The sequence below is a fragment of the Halichoerus grypus genome, chromosome 2 (assembly GCF_964656455.1).
Source record: "Halichoerus grypus chromosome 2, mHalGry1.hap1.1, whole genome shotgun sequence".
Classification (NCBI taxonomy): domain Eukaryota; kingdom Metazoa; phylum Chordata; class Mammalia; order Carnivora; family Phocidae; genus Halichoerus; species Halichoerus grypus.
Genome location: NC_135713.1, coordinates 91,516,572 through 91,543,841, shown reverse-complemented (window position 1 = coordinate 91,543,841; position 27,270 = coordinate 91,516,572). Strand labels below are relative to the sequence as shown.

At 39.9% G+C, this 27,270-nt stretch overlaps 2 protein-coding genes and 1 long non-coding RNA gene across 4 annotated transcripts in view; 1 reads left to right on the top strand and 2 right to left on the bottom strand.

The window, feature by feature from the left end:
• Positions 1-1,244: 1,244 nt before the first annotated feature.
• On the bottom strand, positions 1,245-8,578 carry LOC144381120 (uncharacterized). The gene is made up of 4 exons (XR_013445732.1): positions 8,329-8,578; positions 6,296-6,358; positions 4,712-4,821; positions 1,245-1,574 (listed from the first exon to the last, which is right to left on the bottom strand). It is a non-coding gene; the product is annotated as an uncharacterized LOC144381120 (long non-coding RNA).
• A 21-nt stretch (positions 8,579-8,599) lies between these two features.
• ZCCHC9 (zinc finger CCHC-type containing 9) lies at positions 8,600-18,757 on the top strand. 2 transcript variants are annotated; one of them, XM_036067357.2, is made up of 6 exons: positions 8,600-8,773; positions 10,008-10,417; positions 13,654-13,804; positions 14,019-14,111; positions 16,251-16,319; positions 17,565-18,757. In XM_036067357.2, the coding sequence occupies exons 2-6, from the start codon at positions 10,034-10,036 to the stop codon at positions 17,681-17,683; spliced, it is 816 nt and encodes a 271-aa protein (XP_035923250.1). In that variant the 5' UTR covers positions 8,600-8,773; positions 10,008-10,033; the 3' UTR covers positions 17,684-18,757. The 2 variants fall into 2 exon arrangements, with proteins under 2 accessions (XP_035923250.1, XP_077923233.1); XM_078067107.1 differs by lacking the exon at positions 8,600-8,773 and adding an exon at positions 9,354-9,373.
• Positions 18,758-20,467: 1,710 nt separating this feature from the next.
• ACOT12 (acyl-CoA thioesterase 12) overlaps positions 20,468-27,270 on the bottom strand; it is a 43,757-nt gene continuing 36,954 nt past the window's right edge. Inside the window, exons 12-15 of the mRNA XM_078067134.1 lie at positions 24,773-24,906; positions 22,835-22,963; positions 21,280-21,406; positions 20,468-20,826 (exon numbers count right to left, since the gene is read on the bottom strand). Coding sequence (XP_077923260.1) covers positions 20,785-20,826; positions 21,280-21,406; positions 22,835-22,963; positions 24,773-24,906 — 432 coding nt within the window. The 3' untranslated portion in view covers positions 20,468-20,784. The remainder of the gene's footprint in view (positions 20,827-21,279; positions 21,407-22,834; positions 22,964-24,772; positions 24,907-27,270) is intronic.

The following is a 27,270-nucleotide window of genomic DNA, read 5'->3' as shown; positions in this document are numbered from 1 at the left end:
TAGAGCTACAGTGGAAATACAATGAACTGAGCCTGTCATTTACTTTTTAACATATACATCAGACTCCTTACTTTTCAAAAATGCATTTGACTCACGTAGGCGACTGGTATACTGAATCTGAAGGGGAAGACATGTTCTATTCTGGCATCTCCACAAAAATCTGTTTGCACAGAACTCACTTGTATAAAAACAGCTCTGAAAATAGCAATCTCTTTTGCATAATATACGTGAGGTCAGAGAGAAGACAGTGGGTTCCTGGGATGTAAAAGCTGTGCTGAAGACATGGACAAACACGCATGGAGTAGATGTAAACAGACATGTGATTTTGCCATCATGGCCTGAATTACTGGGAACTCATCAGTGCTGATGAGGCACTAACTACTCCGGCGCACTTCAATCAGAACCAGATTATACCATTAAAATTAATGAAGCACTAGGAGACTTTAATGAGTAAAAGAGGGTTGGTTTTAAAGTCTTTTATGCACTTTATTCTTTTGACAACAATTTGGTTGACAGTGCTATCACCTCTCTCTTGTAAACAGGTAAAAAGTTTTACTAAAGGTTTTAAGTAACACATTATATTCAACACACTCCCTGGCACAGTTCTTCAACATTCACTTAATGGTCTAATGCTTTAGCTTAATTAAGACAGATCAATTTGTCTTTTGCCATCCTGTGTGTGTGGGGGGGGGTTAATAGACACTAAATTTTTCTCTCTCAGATCCCACATTTTCTCATTATACTGATGAGATTTTTTTTCCCCTCTTTTAAGCTGCTAGCACCTTTCAAGCCAATAAGGCCCCTGTTTTTCATCTGTTCTAGAAATATATTCATCATGAGTATGTGGGGGGGGGGTGTTGGTGGTGAGGGTTGGGGAAGGAGTCCAACCACCTCCAAATAGGACTGTACTATGAGATTCAGAAGAATATTAAACTGGGCAGGACAGATGAGGATTTTCGAGGTATCAATGTGTATTTTAGTATGAACCTGAAAAATAATAGAATGAATTATTAGGCAACCACAGGAGGTGACATGGCCATATCTCTGAGCACAGGAAAGGGACCATTTTAAATCCTGGATCCAGTTTTGACAGATTTAATGTTAGTTATGCTCTCCATATCTTAGTTTTCCCCAAGTGTGACTATTACTGCTCATGAGTACTAGTATGTAATGAGTACTACCATTCATAACTATTTGGGAAGCTTTAGAGCATAAAATGCTTAATAAATAGTGGGGTTTTTTTTAATGCTTTGTTCTTCACAAAGAACACTTTCTAAATTCAAATTGGTAACTGAATTTTTTATAAGAAAGGAAAATTATACACAAGTAACAACTTGATTCTTTTTTTTTTTTAAGATTTTATTTATTTATTTGACAGAGAGAGACACAGTGAGAGAGGGAACACAAGCAGGGGGAGTGGGAGAGGGAGAAGTGGGCTCTCCGCTGAGCAGGGAGCCCGATGCGGGGCTCGACTCCAGGACCCTGGGATCATGACGTGAGCTGAAGGCAGACGCTTAACCATCTGAGCCACCCAGGCGCCCCAACAACTTGATTCTTAAATTTAAGAACAGCTCCTTAAATAGTAAAAGATGTAAAAATGAACTTCAAGAGAAGATGGAAGTACTATTGTTAAAAGTTAAATATCAGTTTTTCTATTTTTAAATAGTAAAACATACATAAAATTTACCATTTTAACCGTTTTAAGTGTAAAGTGGTACTAAGCACACTTACAACCATCACCACCATCCTCAATGTTTTTAAAACAAAGTCCTGTTTCCTTTAAAACAGGAAAATCAGCAACACCTGCAGACTGAAGAGTGTACAATCTGGTTTAAAAGAAGTTCCACTACCTGATTTGCTCTCCTGCTCCAACACACATCCTATAGGTAGCTAAAAGCAACATATACCCAATGTAACTAATGTTCTATTTGAAAGCTTGCTAGTGATTTCCATATTGAGCTGCTCTGGCCACAGCTGGACACAATTCCACATTTGCCCTCCATTTATCCCTTGGGGTATTATGGGCTTAAGTGTTTTTCTGGGGGGTGTGGACTGAGCCCAATTCGTCTTCTTGGAGCTCACCATCATAGGTTCACATCTTCCAGAATATAGACAATATCATTTTATACATTTTCCTGGTCCATAAATATTCCCTAAAATATTTGTGGGACCTTTCTTCCCATGACCATTTATTTTATTTTATTATTTAAATTCAATTAGCCAACATATAGTATATATTTAGTTTCAGATATAGTGTTCACTAATTTATCAGTTGCGTAGTATAACATCCAGTGCTCGTCACATTTATTTTCTATACCAAACCTTTTGGAGGGCTAGTTTTTTCCTACTATGTGATTCTCTTAAATTAGTTCATCCTAAGTCGTTTATTATTTTTACCCAGAGAATCATAGGTAGATTTCTTATGGTAGTTACTAAATCTGTACTACACATTTTGGTCACTTGGTGATGTTCACTTTCATCCTTTATAAAGTATTACCTTAAATTCTTCTCCCTCCCTCCCACACATCTCATTTACACAAAGCATTTCAGCTTACTGGAGATAATGATCAAATTGATTATTTCTTTTTTACTGACTCCTCCCCATCACCTCCCTAATCTCCATTCCCAGTTGTCTGTAACACACTCTACTGTGAAGTTTTCTAAAATCTCCCAGGAAGAATGAATTTATCCCCGTAATCTTTTTTTTTTTTTTTTTTTTTAAAGATTTTATTTATTTATTTGACAGACAGAGACACGGCGAGAGAGGGAACACAAGCAGGGGGAGTGGGAGAGGGAGCAGCAGGCTTCCCGCGGAGCAGGGAGCCCGATGCGGGGCTCGATCCCAGGACTCTGGGATCATGACCTGAGCCGAAGGCAGACGCTTAACGACTGAGCCACCCAGGCGCCCCTATCCCCGTAATCTTTACTACCAGTGTAATTCCTTCACTTACTGCCTTCCCAGTGGTTTACCAGTCTGCGTATCTTACCCTCACAGGTTGTTGTTTGTTGAGAGGCAAGGACTGTCATTTGTATGTGTCTAGCATTTAAGAAGGTACTCGCATACAGTAGATACCAAAAAATGCTTTTTCCTCACCTACCACATTTTATAGAATTCCATCTATAACTACAGACCTCCTACCGCTCCCTCTGAAGGGATCATCCAGGGCCCAAATCAGGGAGCATTTCCTCAGACATAAGAGGAGAAGCAGAAGTACTCCTTTCAGAGAAGAGAGCTTGGAAATCTTACCACTTATATGTAATTTAGGTTTAAGTATTCATTTGAAGCACTAGACGCTGTAACCACTAAAAAGCATGATTAGGAACTTGAACTTGAGAGATACACCAGAAGAGGGTTAGATTAGAGTCAGAGGGCCACATCACTTTTGTGATTAATATTCACAATGCTATTCCTACTCATGTTTAAACAAAGAATATGAGAAAGATTTAAGCTTTTTCATTGGAGAATACAAATGTCATAGTATTCCCATTCCCTATTGTTTAGCGACCTCAAGCAACTTCCACTAATGGGTTTCTCCTGTTAAACACTTCCGATACCTTTTTTTTTTTCCACCTCTGAAATAAAACAATACTGCTTGTAACTTTGTTACTAAGTGAGAAAATGAAGAAATAAAAACACAGGGCCACCTCCATGTGCATGTCAGGTAATAAAGCTGTCACCAGTAGTATGGCAATCACTTAACTTCTCTGACATTTCATTTACTGACCCGTAAAACAAGAATGTAAGATTTTTGAGGTATTTCTATAAATCTATATATAACTGGAAATTCTCATGTGCAGTTTCAAAACTCTTATGGATTAAGAAACTCTTTAGAAGTTTGAAAACTTCTAAAACAGAGAGAGAAACAAACTGTAAGACTCAGCTCTAGGAAACACACTGAGGGTTGCTGGAGGGGAGATGGGTAGGGAGACGGGGTAACTGGGTGATGGGCATTAAGGAGGGCACTTGATGAAACGAGCACTGGGTGTTATATGCAACTGATGAATCACTAAATTCTACCTCCATACACCATATGTTAATTAAATTGAATTTAAATAAAAAATTTAAAAAATTCTTTAATAAAAATTCTAAATGTAATGCATATTCATTAAAGAGTGTAAAATGATGCTGAAAGAAGAAAAAAGGAACTCATAACTGCTTTACCCATTGGTTTTATTGTAAGGGTTCTAAAGCAGCTTAAAAAATTGATAGATTTTTAAGAAAGAAGCTATTAGAATGTCACTGGTCTGGATCTCAATTTTATTTCCAATAGTAGGGTCATTAATTACCTTCCTCTCTCTCTCTTGCTTATTTTCTGTATATTCCAAAGAAGTTCAGTAAGCGTCAGGGTTCTGAGCACACCATCAGGTACAGGTTTATGTACGTACACTCTTCTCTAGATCTTATGGGATCTACTGTATAATCTAAAAAATTATGTATAGTTCTTCATTGCTTAAGCTCTAAAGAATAAAATGCAAACCCTTTGAGCTGGCATTAAAAAACACTCAATTGGCAAAATCTGGTCCCAGCCATCCTTTCTAGATTCACTATCCTCCATTCCAAATACTCTATAGTTACAGAGCTTGTTTTGAATCTGCTCACACTAGTTTAAGACTCAGCTAGAGGGCCAGCTCCCTGAGGCTGGGCCTTGGACACTCCTAGTCCTGTAGCACCTACTGGTCATTTTAGCTAGGCTGGCCAAGCACCTCTTACCTTGACACAATCTAGACAAGAGTGAGGATTCAAAATTCTAATGGAAGTGGTTCCAATTCCAGGTAAGATGGAATGAGCACACTCCACCCTGTGTCTCCCACTGAATGCATCTATAAAACATAACACATAGATCAGCTATTTGAGGACTTGAAAAAGAAATAGTAGCAGGCAAGAAGACCAGCAGGAAGAAGACCAGAATTCAAAGTACCACTGAACCAGTGTAAGTTTACATTCTGGATTTTTATCCTGGACATTGTGGATGGTATTTTGTATATACTCTGAATTCTGTTTTAATCCTTACCAAAAAAAAAAAAAAAAAATTTTAGTAGGCAATTAACTTTTTTAGACTTGTGTTACAGGCTTTGTCTCATTTTTTTGTGGGTGGCCATCAAATCTCAGTTCATTTCTTTAAGCCTCTGAGTTTGTCTTGTGCATGTGGGGTCAGGAGCTAGCTCAAGGCTTCACATACAGAAGTAGAAACATCCTTTTTATGGCTCTCTCCCTTCCAGGATTCCCCCTCACTTTCCAGGTATGGCTGCTACATGCTTTTTACCTCTGGTTCTTCCAGTCAGAAAAATGATGGCAGGATTTCTGTTACAGTTTTAGCTGCTCATGCACTTTGTGACTGTGACCCACTCTCTAGGTCAAGAGACACACACACACACACACACACACATGCACTCACCCATGTGCTAATTGCTTCTTTGGATTTTGACTTCCCTCCACAAGGGTCTGCATTTACTTACTCTTCAGAATCCTCACACAGTTGTTTATATTTTGCTCAAAATTTCTAATTATCAGGATGAGAGATTATAGAAATCTTCTAACATAACTATTTTGTTTGAAACATAAAAATGTATTGCCCGTGTAAAAAATTACAATATAATTTAAATCAATATCTGGCAATAGTCAGCTTCTTAAACTGGGTAGTTTTGACATGAATGTGTTTTATAATTACTTTGTATGTTTTATTTATATCCTTTTTTGTCTGCATAATACACTTGACAATTTTCTAAAAATGAGGTCCTTTGGTCCTTCATAACCAAAACTTAAGCTCCTCACTTAACATTCACCCTGTGGAGGGGCGCCTGGGTGGGTCATTTGGTTAAGTGTCTGACACTCAGTATCAGCTCAGGTCATGAGATTGAGAGCCACACTGGGCTCTGGGCTGAGCGTGGAGTCGGCTTGAGATCCGGCCCTCTTGCATGTGCCTGCTCTAGATCTCGCTCTTAAAAAATTTTTTTTACCCTGTAGATAATACTGTTATGAAAATAGCATATTTGTAGTATTTCAATAATATCTGAATGGCTAAAATTTAATAAAAAATAATCCCATCAACTGTAAAAGTGAGTGCATTCTAAGAACATAAAGTCTCACATGGGCAAGGATAACTTAGTTTCAAAGCCGGTTCAAGCAGGCAAACAATCCCCTGCACTATTTCATGGTAGCAGAGCCCACACCTTTGAACGGAGATCTTCATTCAAATCATAACTCTACCTCTTACTAATGCGTGACCTTGGGTAAGTTACCTCAGCTTTCCAAGAGTGCTTCCTTACTGTAAAATGGACAAAATATAGTACCTACCTCTCAGGATACTGGGTGAAGTAAGCAATGAATGAAGAGCATTCAGCACACAGTGCTAGGTACCTATAAAATGTTCAGTGAAAGTTTGCTGTTATTAGTAGCAATAGTGAGATTTTCTTCTGAATCCCACAGGATTTCCATGACTTATTTATTCAATTACTAATCTTCACTTGATGTACTTCCACAAAAACAATTTGAGTTCATGTTCCTTCACTGCCAGGAAATGAACAACTTTCTACAGTTTAAAATTCAACGTAATACTAAAAAGGTAAGTTTTAGTTGAATGCACCCTCTAGTGGTATACATTATGTGCAAGTACCTGGCTTCTACAAAAGAAAACCTTTATGAAATGTCCCTAGGTTGGTGCTTAGAACCTGAAGCCAACTGGTTGAGAACATAGTATGAAGTGGATAATCATACAACGTTTAGGAAGCTCCCTCTCTTCAAGAGCTGGAGGAATTTATCTTTTACAACTTCCCCCACCATAAGACCGAAGATATTTGTGATATTCACCATACCAAATCCCATTATTCCTACAGCATTGACTTTAATCTTTCCTCCTAAAGAAAATCAGGTCACTTCCTAGTTTGCTTTAACAAGCATTGCAATGTACTTACTCCTCATTTAACAAAAACATACTGAGTACCAACTATATATACGAGGCAACAGGAATGCAATAAACAACTTATTACACAATTCATTATTTGGGTGGCAGGGGAGGGGAATAGGAAAGCTTACTTAAGAATAAAATGTGAAAAGCCTTTAAGGGTAAATACCTCAGCTGAAAGAAGAAAAAGTGCGGTGCAAAGACAACAGCTATAAAGGCCTGAAGATAGCGAGGTACACGCAGCATTTGAGAAACTGAGGAAAGTCTCCTGGTCAAAAAAGGGGAGATTGTGCAGGGTGAGACTAGTGAAGTAGGGAGGTATTTATACCAAGTTGAGGAGTTTGAAGTTCATCTTAAGAACAATGGGAGGGGTGCCTGGGTGGCTCAGTGTGTTAATCGTCTGACTTTTTGATTTCGACTGAGGCCATGACCTCAGGGTCATAAGATTGAGCCCTGCATGGGACTCCACGTTGGGCATGGAGCCTGCTTAAGACCCTTCTCCCTCTGTCCCTCTTCCCCCCGCCCCCCCTCCACCCCGCAGATGTGTGCTCCTTCTAAAATAAAAAAAGATCTTTAAAAAAAGAAAAAAAAGAGCAATGGGAAACTATGGAAGGGATTAAAGCAGAAGGGTAACAATTTTTTTTTTTTTAAGATTTACTTACTGAGAGAGAGAGAGAGCGAGCGCACGAACGCGCTCAGGAGTGGGAGGGGCAGAGGCAGAGAGAAAAATCTCAAGCTGACTCCTTATTGTGCGTGGAGCCAGATAGGGCTCAGGACTGGATCCCAGGACCCTGAGATCTTGACCTGAGCAGAAAGCGAAGAGTCCGCGCTTAACAACGGCAACACCCAGGCGCCCCTAATTTACACTTTCAAAAGTTCACTTCGCTAAGGCATGGAAATGGATGAGGGAGTGGCGTAAAAAGTAGATGCCCAGACCAGCTGCCAGTAATCCAGGTGAGATGGGATGAAACCTGAGACAGAGGTAGCAGTGGAGATAAAGTGGAAAGATAGTTAAGGGGCAAGATGGATTGACCATAATGATGGTAATGAAGTAGCGACCTTGGTGAACTGAGTGATGTGATAATGCCATTTGTCCCCACTAAGTACAACTGGTGGGGGTAGCTGTTTGAAGAAGATTGAGATAATGAATTAAGAAATGAGGGTTTTCGTCTTAAAAGGACAACATTCTTTGGCCACAAAGTATAATTATTTCAATTGAAGGCTTAACCAGCATTGGGCAGGAGGATCACGAGGCACCAACTCTCCACCCAATAGGGCCCTAAATGTCTTTTTTTAGATTTCTAGGAGAAAGACCCACTACTACTGCGCTAAGACTTTTACCTTACATCTACCTGGAAAGCCCTTAACTCATTCCCGCCCCAAATTTGATAGATTTTTGTTTTTAGAAGTACAGTTCAAAGGTCACCTTCTCAAATCTTTCCAGGGTTTCCCACACCCCCATCCTGCCGTGCAACTCTTCCACTACACTGTGGGTTCCAGACAGCACGGATTAAGCACTCTTCATCTCTGTGTCCCCGTTGTGCAGCACTGCACCCTTCAAACGCTAGGCGCTCCACAAATACTCAGCCGCATTTACCCGCGCAGGGCAATACTCTAGCTTACGCCTCCGACACCAGCTTTGCCTGCCGGAAGTGACGCGCTGTCGGGGACAACGTGTTTCCGGTCCCGAGTGCCGACTCGGTCGCCGGGGGACGGGCTTCTCTGGCTCGCTAACTCAACTGCCGTGGAGGATTCGTGCGCGGTAAGCGGTTACGCACGGCTAAGCGAGATAGGACTCTGGGACCCCCAGATGCCGTAAAGTCCTCCGGTTCGTTCCCAGGGACCTGGCGGGAAGGCACAGCGACTTACTGGTAAGCCCCCAACAGCTCTCAGCGCCAGATGGGGCTGGAGTGCCGGGATGCGAGGCCCGCCGAGGGCGCCGTCGCGGGGACCGGTCTCAGCTGTCCGGTGCTCGCCGCCTGGGCTGGCGCATCCAGCCCCACTGGGACCCGCCGTGGGAGTGGGCTCCGTCGACTAGATCTTGATACTCAGAGCTTCCCCCTTCCCTGGTACTCAGCGGAAGGACAGTCCACCTCTTGAACAGCTCCAGGCCCTACCGTGACAGTCGCAGGATCTGCAGTGATGAGTGTGCGCGCGTGGTGTAGAAGTGCTGGGTCGCGTCTCACCTATTCACTGGCTCCGCCCTTCAGCGTGTGTTGCAGGATGTTTCTTTTTTTTTTTTCAAAGATTTTATTTATTTATTTGAGAGAGAGAGAATGAGAGAGAGCACATGAGAGTGGTTAGTGTCAGAGGGAGAAACAGACTCCCTGCCGAGCAGGGAGCCCGATGCAGGACTCGATCCAGGGACTCCAGGATCATGACCTGAGCCGAAGGCAGTCGCTTAACCAACTGAGCCACCCAGGCGCCCTTGCAGGATGTTTCTAACGATGAGAGCTGAGGTTTTAACCCTGGTTGGTACACGGGATGCCGCCCTAAAGGGGGCGCGGCTTCATAATTGAAAATGATTTGAAACCACTGGGCTGGTAGTAGTTTATACTGATTAGTAGAAGACCCAGCATTATCACGTGACCGTAAACACTTGTGTATATTTTACTTATCAATCTGCCGGGAAGAGTTGTAATGACAAACTTTGCGTCAAAGGACAGGATTTCTGAATAGTTAATTTGCTATGCAAATTGTTTTCACTGAACTAAGCAAGAAGATGGGAAGAAAGTAGCCTTGGGATTTACAGATATGAAACAGCCAGGAAAACTGCAGAATATGGGAAGAGTAACTTCATTCACTGTATTACTTTGTGATTCAAATTTTACAAAGTAATTTGGTTACTTCATGAATTGTTTTAGACTTTTAAGCATTTATATACGTGTTGTTTTTGTTTTACTGGTGTGGTAGCTTTTCTGGTAAGGGCTAGATTTTAGGCATATCTATGCAGCATATTATAGAATTAAATATACAAATACCTAAACGATGTAAAAAGTGTTTTAATAATTAAGACTTTAATATATGGGCATAATGTGATACAGTGTGTATCTTTAGTGTTTGTTTGTTTTTAATGGTCACTAACCAGCCATGCTTGTCTTAAAGCTTTATAAGATACTGCTGATGAAATCATGACCAGGTGGGCACGAGTTACTACTGCACATAACAAGAGACCTTTGGCTGCAACATCATGGGAGGACATGAAGAAGGGGTCCTTTGAGGGAGAAGGCCAAAATCTACCAGAGAGTAAACAACTTGAAGCCAAAAGGCTCTCTGTTAGAAATGATGCTCCTCAAGCAAAACACAAAAAGAACAAAAAGAAAAAGGAGTACTTAAATGAAGATGTAAATGGATTCATGGAATACCTAAGACAAAACTCACAGATGGTTCATAATGGAGAGATGATAGCAATAGACAGTCAGGAGGTAAGGGAAGAAATTGCAGTTGCTTTGAAGAAAGATAGTCGACGGGAAGGAAGAAGATTAAAGAGACAAGCAGCAAAGAAAAATGCAATGGTAAGATCATTACTTCTACCGAAACGTTACTTTATATAGGTCATAACTATTATTCATATACTCACACATGTATATTCTAGCAGAGTCTGAATGCTCTTGCATACTAGATTTATAAAGCATCTTTTTGAGGGCTAGTAATAACATTAGGACTTTTTTTAGCACTTCCTATATGCCAGGCACTTGATGTACTAATTATCACAATAACACTGTAAAGATGGTAGCATTATTCTCCTGTGGGGAGAAGAGACTGAGGTGTAGACAGGGTACCTTGCTGACAGCCCCTCAGCGAGTATAGTAGCAGAGATGAAATTCAAACCCAGAGTTTGTCTGACTTCAGAACCTATGTTCTTAGTCCTGCCTTCCAATAGCTTCTTTTCAAACAGCCATTTAAAAAAAAAAAAATCAAAGTAAGGAGGAGGGTTAAGTGCAACAGGTTAAATATGTGTGGTTCCCTTGGAGAGGATATTTTGTTTTTATTCATGAAAAACTGAGGCACAGGAATGAGATCTAGTAAGAATCACACTAGTTAGTAACAGAGCAGAGTAATAAGAGTTAAAACCCCTTGGGTTTGTCCTTCCCTCCTCCATACTACTCTCAGAGGAATGTTAGGGCTGCAAGTTGATTTCTATAGTGCCTAGCACTAGATTTTTAAACTGTCAGACATAGGAAATGTAATACTTCGTATAATTCTTTCCCTTCTCTAAATGAATTTTCCAAGTCTTCTAGTAAGATACATAAAAATCAGTATTATCATTTTACACCTTCATTTTTATTTGCAAGATTAGTTTTATACATATTTGCAGATAATTACTTAGAGATAATGCTGATCAAACATTCCTTATGGATAAATTTGGATAGAAAAGGTAATCATTTTTATTTGGATCAGGATAGTTTTGTTTAAATTGTACAATTATTTAAAAATATTTTTTTTATCTGGGCGCCTGGGTTGCTCGGTCAGTTAAGCATCCGACTCTTGTGAGGCTCAGGTCATGATCTCAGGGTTGTGCGATTGAGCCCTGCATCAGGCTCTATGCTCACTGAGGAGTCTGCTTGTCCCTCTCCCTCTGCTTCTCCTCCCGCTCATGTGTGCTCACACTCTCTCTCTTTCTCTCTCTCAAATAAATAAAATCTTAAAAAAAAAATTATGTTAATTTAACTTAAAGATAATTTCATTGACATAGGCAATATGATGACTTGCATATTATTTGAAAAAAATTAATATTGTGACCTTTTAAGAGAAGTTTTATATTTGTAATTAAAGGAGAAAGACATTGGTTTTCAAGAAAAAAAATGAATGCTTTATATTAAAGCATATACTTTAAATAGTATATAGCTTGTTTTCTTGTTTTTAATACCTCATTCTAAGTATCAGGTTTTTTTTTAAGATTTTATTTATTTATTTGACAGAGAGAGACACAGCAAGAGAGGGAACACAAGCAGGGGAGTGGGAGAGGGAGAAGCAGGCTCCCCACAGAGCAGGGAGCCCGATGCGGGGCTCGATCCCAGGACCCTGGGATCATGACCTGAGCCGAAGGCAGACGCTTAACGACTGAGCCACCCAGGCGCCCCTAAGTTTCAGTTCTTAATTGCTAACAAATGAAGATAATTTATGAAGTCCCATCTACATGAAGATCAGGTTTTAAAGGTAAAAACCTGGGGTGCCTGGGTGGCTCAGTCAGTTAAGTGTCTGACCAGCTCTGGTGATGATCACAGGGTCCTGGGATGCAGCCCGCCTCTAGCCCCACCTCAAGCCCCCTCCCATGGACCACCCCCACCCCAGCCCAGTGTAGGGCTCTGCGCTCAGCAGGGAGTCTGCTTGTCCCTCTTCCTCTCCTCTGCCCCCCACCTTGTGCACACCCTCTAGCGAATAAATAAATAAAATCTTTAAAAAAAAAAAAAAAACATGTAAAACCTAATCAGTGAACTGTCAGGTTACTAGAGACCATGCTGACTTCACCAAGACTTCAAGTCTTATTATGGTGATCCAGTTTTTAGCCGTAGCTTTTCTTGAACTTGTATAATAACTGCATTTTCTTTGTTTGGACCAGCTCATTCTAAATGTACAAGTTAGTGAATATTAAAGAGACTCATTCTTTTCCAGTATGTTATGAAACAGGAGAAAAAGAAAGTGAGGTCACAGTTGCAAAATATTGTATGTTTTTTTTTTTTTAAAGATTTTATTTATTTATTTGACAGAGAGAGAGAGCGAGAGCAAGAACACAAGCAGGGGGGAGTGGGAGAGGGAGAAGCAGGCTTCCTGCTGAGCAGGGAGCCCGATGCGGGGCTGGATCCCAGGACCCTGGGATCATGACCTGAGCCGAAGGCAGATGCTTAATGACTGAGCCACCCAGGCACCCCAAAATATTGTATGTTTTGTCTGTTTAATTTGCTTTTTAAAAATCCCGTGCTTATTTTGAAAAAAAATTATTTTCAAAAAAATTTTTGAAAAAAATAAACTATTTGTTATCCAAGAAATATATATACCTTTTTCAGTTTAAATAAAATAGCTTAAATATCTTTGAGTATCTACCATGTTTGATTATGACTACTGTTCTCATTCATTGCAGCGATAACTATTCTCCAAATTGCCAGGTAGTATGTAAAGCAACCAAATCATTGTTTAGTGTGATGTTGGAGCCAAATATTTCATCTTAGAATTATTCCTTTAAAATATGTTGTGTACATATTCTAAAAATGAAACACCTAATTCTGAATATTAAGGATTATGTATTAAAGATATAAAAACTGTAAGATATATTATTGGTATGAAATATGATTTGAATCATAATTTAAATGGATCATTTGACTCAAATTTATTCAAATATATGCACTTTGTAAGTACTAGTATTAATTATGACCAATAATTTTTGGTCATTTTCTGTTTTCCACAGAAAACTCAGTTTTTCTAGTGGAGACATTCCCATTAATGAAATAAATAGTCCATATTTGCTTAATTCATTTAAGCAGTTTCTACGAAACCATTTTTAACTTTGTGTCTGAGATTGATGGATTTATGGATTGAGGGTTTTCAAAAGCACTGAGACTGTCTGGTGGAGATGACATTTTTTATTGTTTAGGAATGTATGAGACAACTTTTTTCTATAGATAAAATATTGAGATTTTTTTAAAAAGAGCTAGATAACAAATGAGAGACGTCTTAAAGATATTTTTGATAACAAGAATTAATAAAGCCAGTGTAGTTTTGTAATTTGGAAACTCACATTTTGTTTCCCCAGGTATGTTTCCATTGTAGAAAACCTGGCCATGGGATTGCAGATTGCCCAGCTGCCCTTGAGAATCAAGATATGGGCACTGGAATATGTTATCGGTGTGGGTCCACAGAGCATGAAATAACCAAGTGCAAAGCCAAAGTAGACCCAGCTCTTGGTATGTTTTCTTTCTGTTGGTTTTTTACTTGGTTAATGTCGGAAGTGGGGTTTTTTTTGGACAGCAGAGTTTGTCATGAACATGCCACTTAATATTTTGAAATCAAGGTTTTGAAAAAATAAGGGTTTTTTTCCCCCAGAGTGTTTAAAGTAATATGAATTATGTAACTTGTTCTATACTTAGCCAACTTACCAGGAACTGTTGATCCTTACAGGTGAATTTCCTTTTGCAAAATGTTTTGTTTGTGGGGAAATGGGGCATCTGTCCAGATCTTGTCCTGATAATCCCAAAGGACTCTATGCTGATGGTGAGTACTGTTACCCTTACATGTCAAAAAAGGTGAGTTATCATGCAGAGTTGTGATTTAACTTAGACTCTTAATCAGCTCTTGAATAAATTCTTGAACAAATAAAAACACCTTAAGAATTTCAATTTTTATCAAACTCTATTCTATGTACTGGACTTTATGTGTAATATGACGATATATTAATCAAGTCAGAAAAAACTAAAGTGTATATTTCAAGCTTTGTGCTTGTTTCAGCATCATTTGTGAGAGTATGTTATAAATATCTACTTTTAGGGTGCCTGGGTGGCTCAGTCAGTTAAGTGCCTGTCTTCGGCTCAGATCATGATCCTAGGATCCTGGGATCGAGTCCCACATCTGGCTCCCTGCTCCGCGGGGAGCCTGCTTCTCCCTCTTCCTGCCCCCTGCCCCTGCTCATGCTCTCTTTCTCTCTCCTAAAAAAAAAAAAAAAGAAAAAAAAGAAAAAATAAATATCTGCTTTTAAAAACAACAGAAGCAAAGGGGTTATATCTCAAGCTAAGACTTAAAAAACAGTGTTGTGAATTTAATCACAGGCTAGCATACCATTTTGGATAGATGGGCTGGTACACTCTTCAATATGTGTAGTAATCTTTGTTTCTGAATTCCTTGGTTAATAGTCTAGCATGGGATCATGTAACTTTCTTGTCTTTAGCTCAACTAACATCTTAAGCTCCTTAAATAAAGTCTGTGATGTCTAAAGCTTAAAGGAGGAAATTTTCTGTTACTGTAAGGTGCTTATGTGATAGCTGGTTCCATCAGGTTCCAGACACCTCTTGGGTGTCACGTCCTGGGTTCCATGGAAGAAGTCCAGTGAAAAGGTGTAGCTTTTGGAATCAAGCTGACTGGTTATAGCTCCAGTACCACCACTCACTAGGGCGACTTTGGCTGAGTTATTTAATTTCTCTCAGCTCAGTTTCCTCGTCTGTTAAATGGAGATGAAAAACTGTATTTCCTTGATTCTAAGATGTACATTTTTTCACATTTTAATGTCTCTGAACTCAAAATGTATCTTACCAGTGGTGAGTGCCACGTAATTGGCAGGTTTGTTTTTTTTTTTCTGAGAGGTATGTAAAATAATGATACATCTTATAATCAGTGGTGTCTTAGATTTGATGAATTATGGTATCCACCTTGAAGAGCTTTGAGAATTAAAATAGATTGTTCAGAGTGCCTCTCCTGTTTCACTCTGGCATCTACAACAGTAAAGAAGCTGGCCCTGGAAAATGCCCAAAGGTGCCTTTCAGTTTTGAACTTATGACACAGGTCAGATGACATGACTAAAGGACAAAGATGGCTTTGCATGGTTATGCAAAATGACTAAATATTTTTGAAAAGTGCAGCAAAGGAAAGAAATCACATAGAAGTGAGAATTCAGCCAGGTTTACATCCTATAGGGTCATATTTCTGGGTAAGTCACTTCACATTATGAGCATGTCACGATAATGCTTGACCATTAAGTAATAGTGTTTGACCATTAAGGGAAAGACTAATTTTAGAAACGACGTGTGTTTTAATTCACGGTCCTGGAAGGTTGCTTAAAGTAGGCAGACAGGCATTTTTATTAGGGTTAGGGTGCCTGGCAGATAGAAGGCACTAAAACAAAAGTGAATTTCATTCCTTTTGTCACTGCTCACCCCCATCTGACCTGTGCAGATGAGCAGTGGGGCAATGGCTCCTAATCTTTTTTGGGGTTGTTGATCATTTGATAAGAACTATGGACGTCCTCCTCCAAAAATGCATCTGAACACCACTTTTGCTTACAGGTTCAACAGTTCACACATCTTTGCCTCTCTAACCACGGTTAAGGTCTTCTGTGCAGTGGCTCTTGGACACTCCAGAGCACAAGTACCTTCTTCCGTTATAGCTCTCCTCTCTTTCCCTCTTCTCCCCTGAAGGCCAGGTACAAGACATGCTGTGTAGGGACAGTTTAGTGCTCTGTGGGATCCAAAAGCCTGGGGAGTGGACTTATTAATAGGAATAGGCACCTACCTATGTTCCTGTTTCCACCTCCCTGTGCACCTGACAAGGCTGTGAGGACCAAGGAAGATAAGAAAAGTGCTTTGAGGCATTACAGTGCCTTGTAAGTATGAGAGGTTTTCAGTGACTTTGCTCTTTTAATAGGTGGTTGCTGCAGACTCTGTGGCTCCGTGGAACATCTTAAGAAAGATTGCCCTGAGAGTCAGAATTCAGGTGAGTTCTCTGGGCCTCCATTTAGAAGGCCTGAGGTGATTATTCTGTGTTTCTGCTGAATTTTGTTACTACTAACTCACTGAGGTACCGCTGATTTTAAGGCAGCCTGGTTTCCTCCTGTGATGACAACCTAATCATTTCTCTGTCAGGAGTAGATGCAGTAGTAACTGAGCATTAGTAGCTGGTACTATCAGGTGGGGAAAAGGTGACCACTAAGCCCTAGAGGGCCCTGATTTTATAAAGCATCTTATTTATACACATTCTTATTTGCCAACTAATGAATTTAACAATAAAGACAGTTCTGTTACTAACAGAAAGATATTGATTCATTAAGAGAAAATACAATATTTTTATGATTGAGCATTCTCACATATGGTTTGCTTTATCTATACCTAAAGGATTCAGAATTGGTTGCAAGAACTTCCAAAAATACTAAAATTGTGTTAGCTACACATCAGCTGGCCAGTTGTATTTTCTTCCTAATGAAATACTACTGTTGGTCACCAAAACTTCAAAAATGTTCACTATACCTATGTGAGGGAAGTGGAGACCATTATTATATTAGTTTACCTGGATTGGAATGATGATAATCTTGAGTGAAAGAAAGACAGGAGGGTAGAAGTAGTGCTTCTTAGGGAAAAAGCACATTTCTTTTTCTCTCAAATAGTCAGTACGACACAAAGAAGTCTGCTCATTCTTACTTCCTACCCGAACATTTCCCTTTGAAAACCCAGAGTTCTTGTTTATGCTCTTGTCTAGAAGAAGACAGTCTTTACTACATTGTAGGCAGTGAGACTGAAATGACGGAAGTGGAATTTGAATTCTCCCTCCTGGGAGGATTGCCACTTCCCGAATGACAAGACTGAAAAGCAGATGTTGTATAATTTCACAGGTGGAATCTTGTGCATTTAAAACCGATGCCTCATAAGTCCTACTGTTTATAGATTCTTAGAATTCATTGACTCTATAATGATGAACTCTGGGAAAGAATGAAAGAGCTTTCTCATCAGTTTGTGCATTGCAAAGCAGTTGCTGCATTTCCCTAATTGGGAGAGAAATTGCCTGTGGTACTCTGAAATCAAGGGTTATAATCAATTACAGGATGCTCACTCTTCTTTAGTGATGGAGTCTTCCCTCCTTGTGATTATTCATGTCAAAACTAGTTCCTTTGCTAAGCCAGTACCAAACTATGGGGATGTATTTGATTACCATTTTTCTTACATTCTAACTTCCATCCCTTGACAGATCGAATGGTCACAGTTGGTCGCTGGGCAAAGGGAATGAGCGCAGACTATGAAGAAATTTTGGATGTGCCTAAGCCACAGGAACCCAAGACAAAGATACCTAAAGTTGTTAATTTTTGATAATGATTAGTACTATCATTAGTTACAACCTCATTGTTAAACATTCTGAACCGGGCATACTTCACAAATTGGAGCTGGGCTCCCTTGGAGACCTGTTTTGTAGATACCAGTATGATCGGGGAATGGTCACATCGTTTCCTGAGTGCTGTCATTAAAGAGTGCTTCTATCACTGGAGAAAATCACTGAAGAAAAGTAGAAGATGTTAAAATTGGATTCTCTAAAAGAACATTTTTAACAGACAGAACTTAGGTATAACTAAGTGGTTATATGCTTGATTGTAACAATCATCTTTCTTTTAAAAACCATTCATTAATGTGAACCACCCCTAAACAAAGTATAACTGCTTTGCATTTGGAATTGAATTTTTGGTTATATTGTTTTCTTGGTTCAAAATAACAATTTATTATTAGGAATTTATAAGTTGCCACAAAATCTACTGTATTTTTAAAATATTTAATAAAAATTCATTTGCTATTTACTTATTTTTCTGAATACCTTGTTCTGGATTGTACTAGCCATTGTCTGTTTATATCTGTGTACAAACCCTTTGGAAACACCATCTTTTGTGAATTCTAGATGAGATTAATTTTGGTTAATATTTGTTTTAGTTTTGACATAAAGAAGTACAAATTATTGAGGTAAAATAGAAGAATACCTTAACAGCAGCTCTTTGCTCTTGATTTTCAAGAGAGACATTCTAGCCAAAATTTAGTTTGGGGTATTCAACCAGAATGATGTCACTTAACAGAGTGTATATTACACTTAATAGCATTTTGTTCACATGTCTTAGATGCGTCCAGGTGAGATGCAAGTATCACCATAATAGAACACTAATCAGAGACCCATTAGCTTCTTTGATTTGATGAATACATGCATACCTAATACATATATTTCACAAGGCTTAGGGCTCCCATTGTACTGTTTAATGGAATGACTCTAGTGGATTGTGTGTTTCATTTGGAATTTTACCTGATTGGATACATTTGTAACTAAAGGAAACAGCTGTGATTAGTCACTGATGCTTCAAAAGCAAAATATTTACCAAATAAAAGAAACACTGTTCTCTGTTTTAATGTCTGCATAGCTCAACAGTTCTAGTCTTAATAGGAGCTGTTCTTTTATTTTTGGTTAAGAGAGGAAAACACGACAGAATACAGCTCAGCATCCCAGAACTTAAGGAAATGGGTGCCATTTAAAAGAAGTCACACAAGTCGTGCACCTGGAAAAGGACAGCAGTGCTGCCTTAGACATTTAGTCCAAACATGCCCAGATTTATTTCACCCGTCCTATCAGGTGCCAAAGACTCTGGAGAGTCAAAAGCTTCCTCAAGTGAGGAAGGCAAACATTAAATTTATTTATGCACTATATATTTCTCCAGTCCCTGCTATGTTCCTGGTACTCTTTTAGGTACTTGGGATTGTGGCCATGATAAAGACAAACAAGGCCACGTGCATTCTAATGGGGCTTTAGGATGGAGAGGAGACTTGGGGGGAAAATACATATCAGAGATATCAGTGTATCAGAAAAATATCAGAGATATTTGATTACATTTTAAAAGTATTCTGTTGAATCCCCTAGGACTTAGTCATTAGCATTCTTCCTTCAGTCCTCTGGAAATGCCACCTCTTAAAAGCTTATCTTTCACTTTTCCGTGGCTGAGTCCTAAATCCATCTGCCCTAATATCTCTGGTTTCAGTTCCTCCTTGGATGGTGTTTCACCAACACCTCAAGTCATTACTGCAGTAATTTTCAAAAACATATACATTCAAAGACCTATGATAGGCAGAAGTTAGAAACGTCTGAACTACAGGAGAGGTTTGAAATTTTACCATACAAAATTTTAGTGTAATGTAACCCCTTTATTGCTGATTTTTTCACCTTTTTTAAAATCTAAAAATATCCTCAAAAATCTATCTACTTCTGAAATGTATAGTCATTTAAACCTGCATATCCACTCTTATTGTACATCAGTGTTAATTCATAAAATTGGAGCACAGTCTGAAGTTCATGTAAATGAGAGCCTGCTGACATGGAATAAAAATAATTAACAACCATACCTAGGCTGGGTGAATGGATGGGCTGGGGCGGGGCGGGGGTGGGTAGGCAGGGGAAGCATGGGTAGAGATTTGACATACAGACGGCAGGATGTACCTAACCTCTTAAGTGCTCTAAACTCTAATGGAGAAGTCCTTCAACTTTTAAATGTTGTCCCGTAGAGGAGGCCAACTTGCCATGTGCTGGTTTGTCTTATGAGTTAAGACAAATCACAGAGTAGAATAATGAATGTTGAAGTCTGGGGAATAAAGTGCTAATGTAATGGTTATGAAAGAAGAGCTCGGTTAATACTCTCTGTGATAACACATTTTGCAGGTACTTTTTCTGTGTATATATAGCAATAGATACTAAATTGGTCAGCCACCTTGAATATATATGAAATGACACTAGTAAAGTAGTTCCTATTACTAAAATTGATTGGATTCCATTATGTTTTAATGTCTTCCTAATTTAAAGCTCTAAAACATGTAATACATCTTGTCAGATGCTCCTGACATACAGATATCTGCCATATATGGAACCATCCCACACTATTAATCAACTGGCCAACTTACCATTTTTGATTTTATCAAATTTTAAACAGAACACATGTTTCACCTCTCTAGCCTAAAAATGCTTATGATCATTTAAAACCATATGTGTACCATTTTATAGTCCATACAAAATTGCATATGGGCCATTTCCACTGCCTGTGCCCCTGGAAGGGAGGAGAACCACAGATGATCTAAAACAGTGTTAAAGCTCTTTTAATAATACGATCCAAATCACTGGTATTTGACCTGAGATTAATTTTATTTTTTAACCCCTTCCTAGCTGTGTTTTGCCTAGGCCAATATTAAATTATTTTGTGGCCCAAAACCTTGCCAAGTGTCAGGGCTAAGGGTACTTGGAATTAAAGGTGGGAAATAAAATTACAGGTAATTGGAAGTTTACCATTTAAAATCTGTTTATCAACCCATCATCAGTAGCATTCTCTATGAATTGTATACAAGAGGCTGCTGTCTCTTCGATGGATTTTGACCAGCCACCAAGATTTCCAGCAAAGTTAAGGAGAGATGCTAGCAGAAATCTGGTTGAAGTAGGATACCTGTTTCAAAAAGGAAATACATTACTTCAGTTGTTTATTGACCTAGAGCTTTTCTAAATTTTTTTTTAAGATTTTATTTATTTATTTGACAGAGCACACAAGCAGGGGGAGTGGCAGGCAGAAGCAGAAGGAAAAGCAGGCTCTCTGTTGAACAAGGAGCCCGATGCGGGGCTCTATCACAGGACCCTGGGATCATGACCTGAGCGGAAGGCAGACGCTTAACCAACTGAGCCCCAAGAGCTTTTTCAAGCAGGGATCTGAATCTTGTTGGTATAGGGGAGGCTATGACTCTGATCTTCTGGGGATGTTCTGGAATGGAACTAAAAGGATGACCTTAGGATTCCCCTGATGTGGACACACATTACAGAATTACAGTTAATTAGGAAATGTGGGTAAAAGATTTCTCTGTATCTGTCGGAGCAAATTAATGTGCAGATGTTTCATCAAACTTACGGTACAGGAACTGCTGTCAATAGCATGGATGAGAAATCCAGCACAGATGATTTCACTTCTGATGTACCGTGGAGAAGGTGGGACTGATGGTAGAATAACCGATTTCATTGCCACCGTGTACGTGTCACTGAAAAATGAAAGGACATTCTCTAAGTTATTGTGAGAAATGAAGAATAGTGGTTAGAAAATAAATTCCTGCAGTTAATTCAATTTATTTATACAAGTAGAAGTGCAACTATGGAGACCCCTCTTCTAGATGAGTGTTCCACATTCGAATACGGTCTCTATGGCCACATTCCTAAGTGTAGGGAAGGGTAGTAAGGGCCACAGGTGTTTTCTGCCTAAGAATTACTTACACTTTGCGTAACTCCACAAAGCTGGAGTCAAGTTCTAAGCATGTTTTGTTATGCCCCAATGGGTTGTAAGGACCACTGTTAAAAGGTCCCTCCAGACCTTTTTATAAATAAGTAACACTGATGTAAGCAAATGCGTATACAGATTTTTGCATAAATATAATCATTTTATAAATATTGGCCTATAATTTGATTTTTCACCTACCAGTAAATCCTTGGAGGTATTTCTCTATCAGTGCCTCTATAGCTACTTCATCCTTTTTAATGATGGCACAGTACTCTGCAGTATGGCTCTACCATAATTTGTAAGATGGACCTTCAGTTTATTTCTCTACCTTTTGCCAAATAAATAAATAAATACAGTGATACTACACTGAACGTCCATGTGCATTCATATTCACACATGTGTTTGATTTATTTCCGCAGGCCAGCTTTGACATTGGAAATGATGCTGGCCAGTTCCAGGTGTAGCCCTTAAATGTCCGAGAAGCTTCTATTCCTTATTTCTTTGAATACATAGGACACTTGCCCTTAGAACATAGACACCGTGCCCCGAGAAGTCCAATGCCCACAGAGAAGTCAAGGACAAGCGCTCTAGTCAACAACCGTAGCTGGCAGCCAGACATTTTGGATGTCTAGCATAATTGCGCCTTTGTAAATTCTAAACTTATTCCTGATGTTTTATTTGGCAGACACTGCATTTTTACTGATGATGGAATATTCTAAAGGTTTGCTAACTATCAGTGTTACGTGTGCATACAGCAAAAGGAAAAGGAACTGCTTCAGGAATCGTGCACGGTGCTTTGCACACAGGTGGCATTTAATAGATGACTTCTTAAAATAACTAAAGGTCCAACTAGCAAAAATTCAGATGAACATCATTCAAGACCAGAAATGCCAATATTGCCTTCCTTATTTTCATATCAACTTTTTCATTCTGCTCTCTTCTACAAAACATTATTATAACACTTGAATTGCTTATACTCACCCATTTTTTTTTTTTTTAAAGATTTTATTTATTTATTTGACAGAGAGAGACACAGTGAGAGAGGAACACAAGCAGGGGGAGTGGAAGAGGGAGAAGCAGGCTTCCCGCGGAGCAGGGAGTCCGATGCGGGGCTCGATCCCAGGACGCTGGGATCATGACCTGAGCCGAAGGCAGGCGCTTAACGACTGAGCCACCCAGGCGCCCCTATACTCACCCATCTTTGAGAGGCCTTCTTCGCGATACAAGTATTACCAAGTCTTTGGGTTTGTCACCATTCACTACAGGACAAGTGATATAATATATCTGATCAGCTTCACTCACCCAGTCTATGACTTCGCAGGACCTGTGTAAATACAACAGCAAAACAAAGGCGACACTTTTCTACCTGCTTGAATAAGGCATTCACTTCTTCTGTTTGATGTCTACAATCACTCGTCTGCTCACATAACCATCCTGCCAAAGCCAGCATTATTTCTCAAAGTCTGTCTCTAGAAAGCTGTTTGGTCAGCAGGAATAATTATGCATGTAATGGAGAGAATGGTGGCCGTATGATTCTAAGGTCACTGCCCTCAACACTTTGGAGAAAGGCATTTATAGTAGTTTTCCACAAAATTATTTCTCTCTAGGATCAGGTAATAATATCTGAAGAGTAGTGAATTATATGGACAGTCATCAAAGAAGGACTCTTAGATAACAGAATATGGTATACTGGAAAGAGCACCAAGGTCAGAGTCAAACAACTTGTCTTTGAATCCTAAATGTACACTTCATATCTACGTTATGTTAGGCAAGTCACTTTATTATTATTTTTTTCATTTGTAAAATGTAGATGATAATACCTATGGGGTTATTGTGAGGATTAAATGAAAACACCTGGCACAGTACCTGAACCAAGGTAGGTACACAAGACAAGTAAGTTGAATTAGAATTCATTCATTCATTCCTCCATTCATTCAAGTTCTGTTTGGCTGGAAAGTCAGGTGACATAGAAAACAGTGCGAGAAACATTTGAAATGAATTAACACCAAAGCTTAGCCATTGTTCCTGCTAAAAGCTTTGTACTTATAGAGTATCTACAAATATTGATGCAAGAAAACTGTGAAGTATTTCCTCTTCTTTCAGAGCATTTTATTATGATAGAATTAACCATGATGTATTATTTTGGCATCTATGCAAATGTAACACATGACCCCAGAGGTGTTTCACTTTAGCGGTATTAAATTGTCTATTACAGGATATTAATCATTATCAAGTATAGCTATCTTAAAGATGAGCCTCTACCTCATCAAGATTAGGAAGTAAATGGTAATGCTTAATATAATAGGAAGCCCATCTCACCAATCCCTTTCTTTCAGCAAGACGCCCAGTGAGGGCCCAGGTGCTATGGCCCCAGAGCTGGGACTCCTCGGAGGAGAAGGGGGCGTGGCCCGAGTGCAATCAGACCCAGTCGGTGCAGGTGACAAGGCGCACAGCCTTGTACTCCAGGAAAGGAGTGAGAGTGGCAGAGACTGGATTGAGATGCAGGAGACAGGAAGTAACAGCAGGAAGAGACGTAGGCTGACAGGAGTGGGCCCTGATCAGACAGGGCAGGAAGGAATGCCTTGTACTTCAGTACTCACACAGCTGCCCTTCTGCTTCTCACCAGGGAATGCTACTTCACAGGAAAAGGAGGAACCGCTCATTAAATACCAAGAGTGGGAGGTGGGAAGGACAATTAGATAAACGCTTCCTCAAGAGCAACAAAACTGCGTATTAAAGTACAAGGGTGTGGAGTTCAGAGCCTGATGGATCTGGGTTCCAATTCAGATTCGGTTGCTTAGGAAAGCAATCTTGGCAAGCCTCAGAACCTCTCTCTTGTTAAGTGGGAATAATACCAAGGGTGGAGTTGTTGGTAGGATTACAACAGATATGGGTAAAGCATGTCAACTCAAGAGAAATGATAAATAAATGACTCAAATAATTTTTGTTTTGTGTCTCTTAGTGACACTTGATGCAGTTTTCAGTGCAGAGCAAGTTTTAAAACATACTCTTTATTTAATAAACAATGGGTCACATGTTGGGCAGTGGAGATGAATTGCAATATGGAGGCCACCCTTTACATGATGTCATTTACATGACATTATTTAAGAAAATATTTTAAATGTATTCTTACACATAATGGGGGTCCCACAAAGGTCTCTTGGTAAAGTCAGACAAGAGATGATAAGTCACGTGTGCTGGTCTTTCCACATGCTTTTCAACCCAAACAGATAAAATGTCATGCTCTTCCAGGGTATATATTTTTATCTAAAAGATAATAAAAAAACAAATTACAAGACAAAAATGGGTGTTTTGTCTTTAAAAACTGCACACAGAGTCTTAGGTTGATTGTACTAGCTAAGGCATCTTGGCACCTGGGTAACAATGAAGCCAGACAATGACAATTTCACTTCAAACACTTGGATGTCTAGAGCTTAGACCAGGATGTTATCCTCTGTGCCCTCTAAATAATTTGGGACTTGAGTTATTTAATTATTGTGCAACAGTTTTCTCGAAAAATAAAAAAAAAAAAAGTAAGCCTTTCTCTTTTTATGTCTTTGTGATGTTTCCCTGCCTCTACCCAGCAACAACAGAAAATAGCATTAAGCTGATAGGCAAGTCACTGCCTCATCTCCCTCCAAAGAACCTGGACACTTTCTTAGGATGTCAGGCATGCCAAGGGGACCCAGGAAGCAAGCCACCACCTCTAGAACCAACTCAACCTTTCAGAAGGGCTGCTGAAGCGCCATGTTTCTTCAGCATGAAGCATTCTTTCATTTGTGAATCACAAGGGCCCATCCTCCTGAGAGGCCAATTCCTGGGTTTCTAATGTTGTTATTCCTTACATAAGAGGACGCCTGTCTTGGGGAGCCATTTGACATATACTTAAACAATAACGTATCCCCTGTTACTCCAAACTCTCCTGCTATAGCACTTTTGCTAATAATCAGAGATATGTGCTCAGCTAAGAGCACATTTCTATCCTGCCCATTTTCTCCATCTCTTTCAGGGTGCTTTGAAGTTAGTGTTGAAATGTGCCATCTTATAATCATCCCCATGGCAACAAGCTGTGAGAAGACAAACAGAGGGTTAAGACTTCACTGCAGGAATCAAGCAGATGGACAAGTCAGGCTGTGAGGGAGAAAACCTTTATTTAAACATAAACATCTTCAAGAAGAGAATAAAGAAATAAGAAATCGACTAAAGGCAGCTTAGTAAGAAAAGGAGTGGCTATTTGTTTAGACCATTTTAGCGCCCCAACTGACCTTTGCGCTAAGTAAAGCCACCTTTAAACGAAGCCCACAAAGGAGGACATACCCTGGGCTGTGGACATGTATCAAACAGAAAGCCATGATGGGGCTCCCCGTGGTGCTGAGACTCAGCCCAGCACAGCCGCGCCTAACTTCGCCCCTGTACAGCAGGAGTAAAAAGACGGCCCCTGGTGTAAATCCTGAAGGACGTCATCTTACCACAACTTGGCGGCCGCGTGGCCCTAAGTCAGGTTTCTGGGGCTCTGCAGTCTCAGAGGAGGCAAGGGCAGGTGGCCAGGGTGAATTCCTTACCTTCTGTCAGACTTAGGCCTTGGGGCAGCCACCGTCTACACTGATGACTCAGGGCAGGGAGGGATGTAATACTGGGCTCAGGGCTCACTAAGGGTTGAAGTGTGTCTCCTCAAATTCGTATGTTAAAGTTCTCTGAGTACTTCAGAATGGGACCTTATTTGGAAAGAGGGTCATTGCAGATGTAATTAGTTAAGATGAGGTTAAACTGTAGGAGGACGGGCCCCTCATCCAATAATGACTGATGTTCTTACGAAAAGGGAAAATTTGGAGGCAGGCACGCACACTGGGAGCGCACCATATGAAGATGAAGGCAGAAATCAGGTGACACATTTACAAGCCGAGGTCCAGCAAAGATGGCCAGCAAAGCAAAGCAGCAGCGGCGAGAGGAGAGGCCTGGAACGGATTCCTTCTCACTTCTTCAAAAGCAATCAGCCCCGCCAACACCTTGATCTCAGACTTCCCGCTTCCGTAAGCGCGGACAATACCTTTCTGTGGTTTAAGCCACCGGGTTTGTGGTACTGTTACAACAACTCTAGGAAACTATCACAGCACTTTCCCAGGAAGCTGCTCCCCAGGTTGTAGACACAGGCTTCCTGCTTCCTGAAGCCGCTGCAAACACCAAGCTGAGGAGCCGCCATTAACCTCTGCCCTCACAGAGCTCACTAAACTTCTCCGGCGCCGAGTACGTCATCGGCCGAGGGAATGGTATCTTGATCCTTCTCCCAGAGGTGAAGGCAGCAGAAAGTCCTTCTCATTGCTGTGCTCTGAGAATCAATGGCACCGGTGCGGACAAAGGCCACGAGGAAGGGCGGCGGTTGGTGCTGATCTCTTTAAACCCTAGTATTTTAGAAAAGCCAACTTCTGCTTAGTGAAAAAATTTCTCCAAGACCAACTCTTCAGGAGAACATGTTCTCTTTCATGCTCAGAAGAATACAGGTTAAATTCCATCTGTAACCAACTCAAACGTTTTTTATCGTTTGATGCCTGGCGAATTTTATTCTATGAAATGAAGCTTAAAGTGAGTAAGCTTGAAATTGCTAACAGTTCATATTGATATTGTTTTTTCATT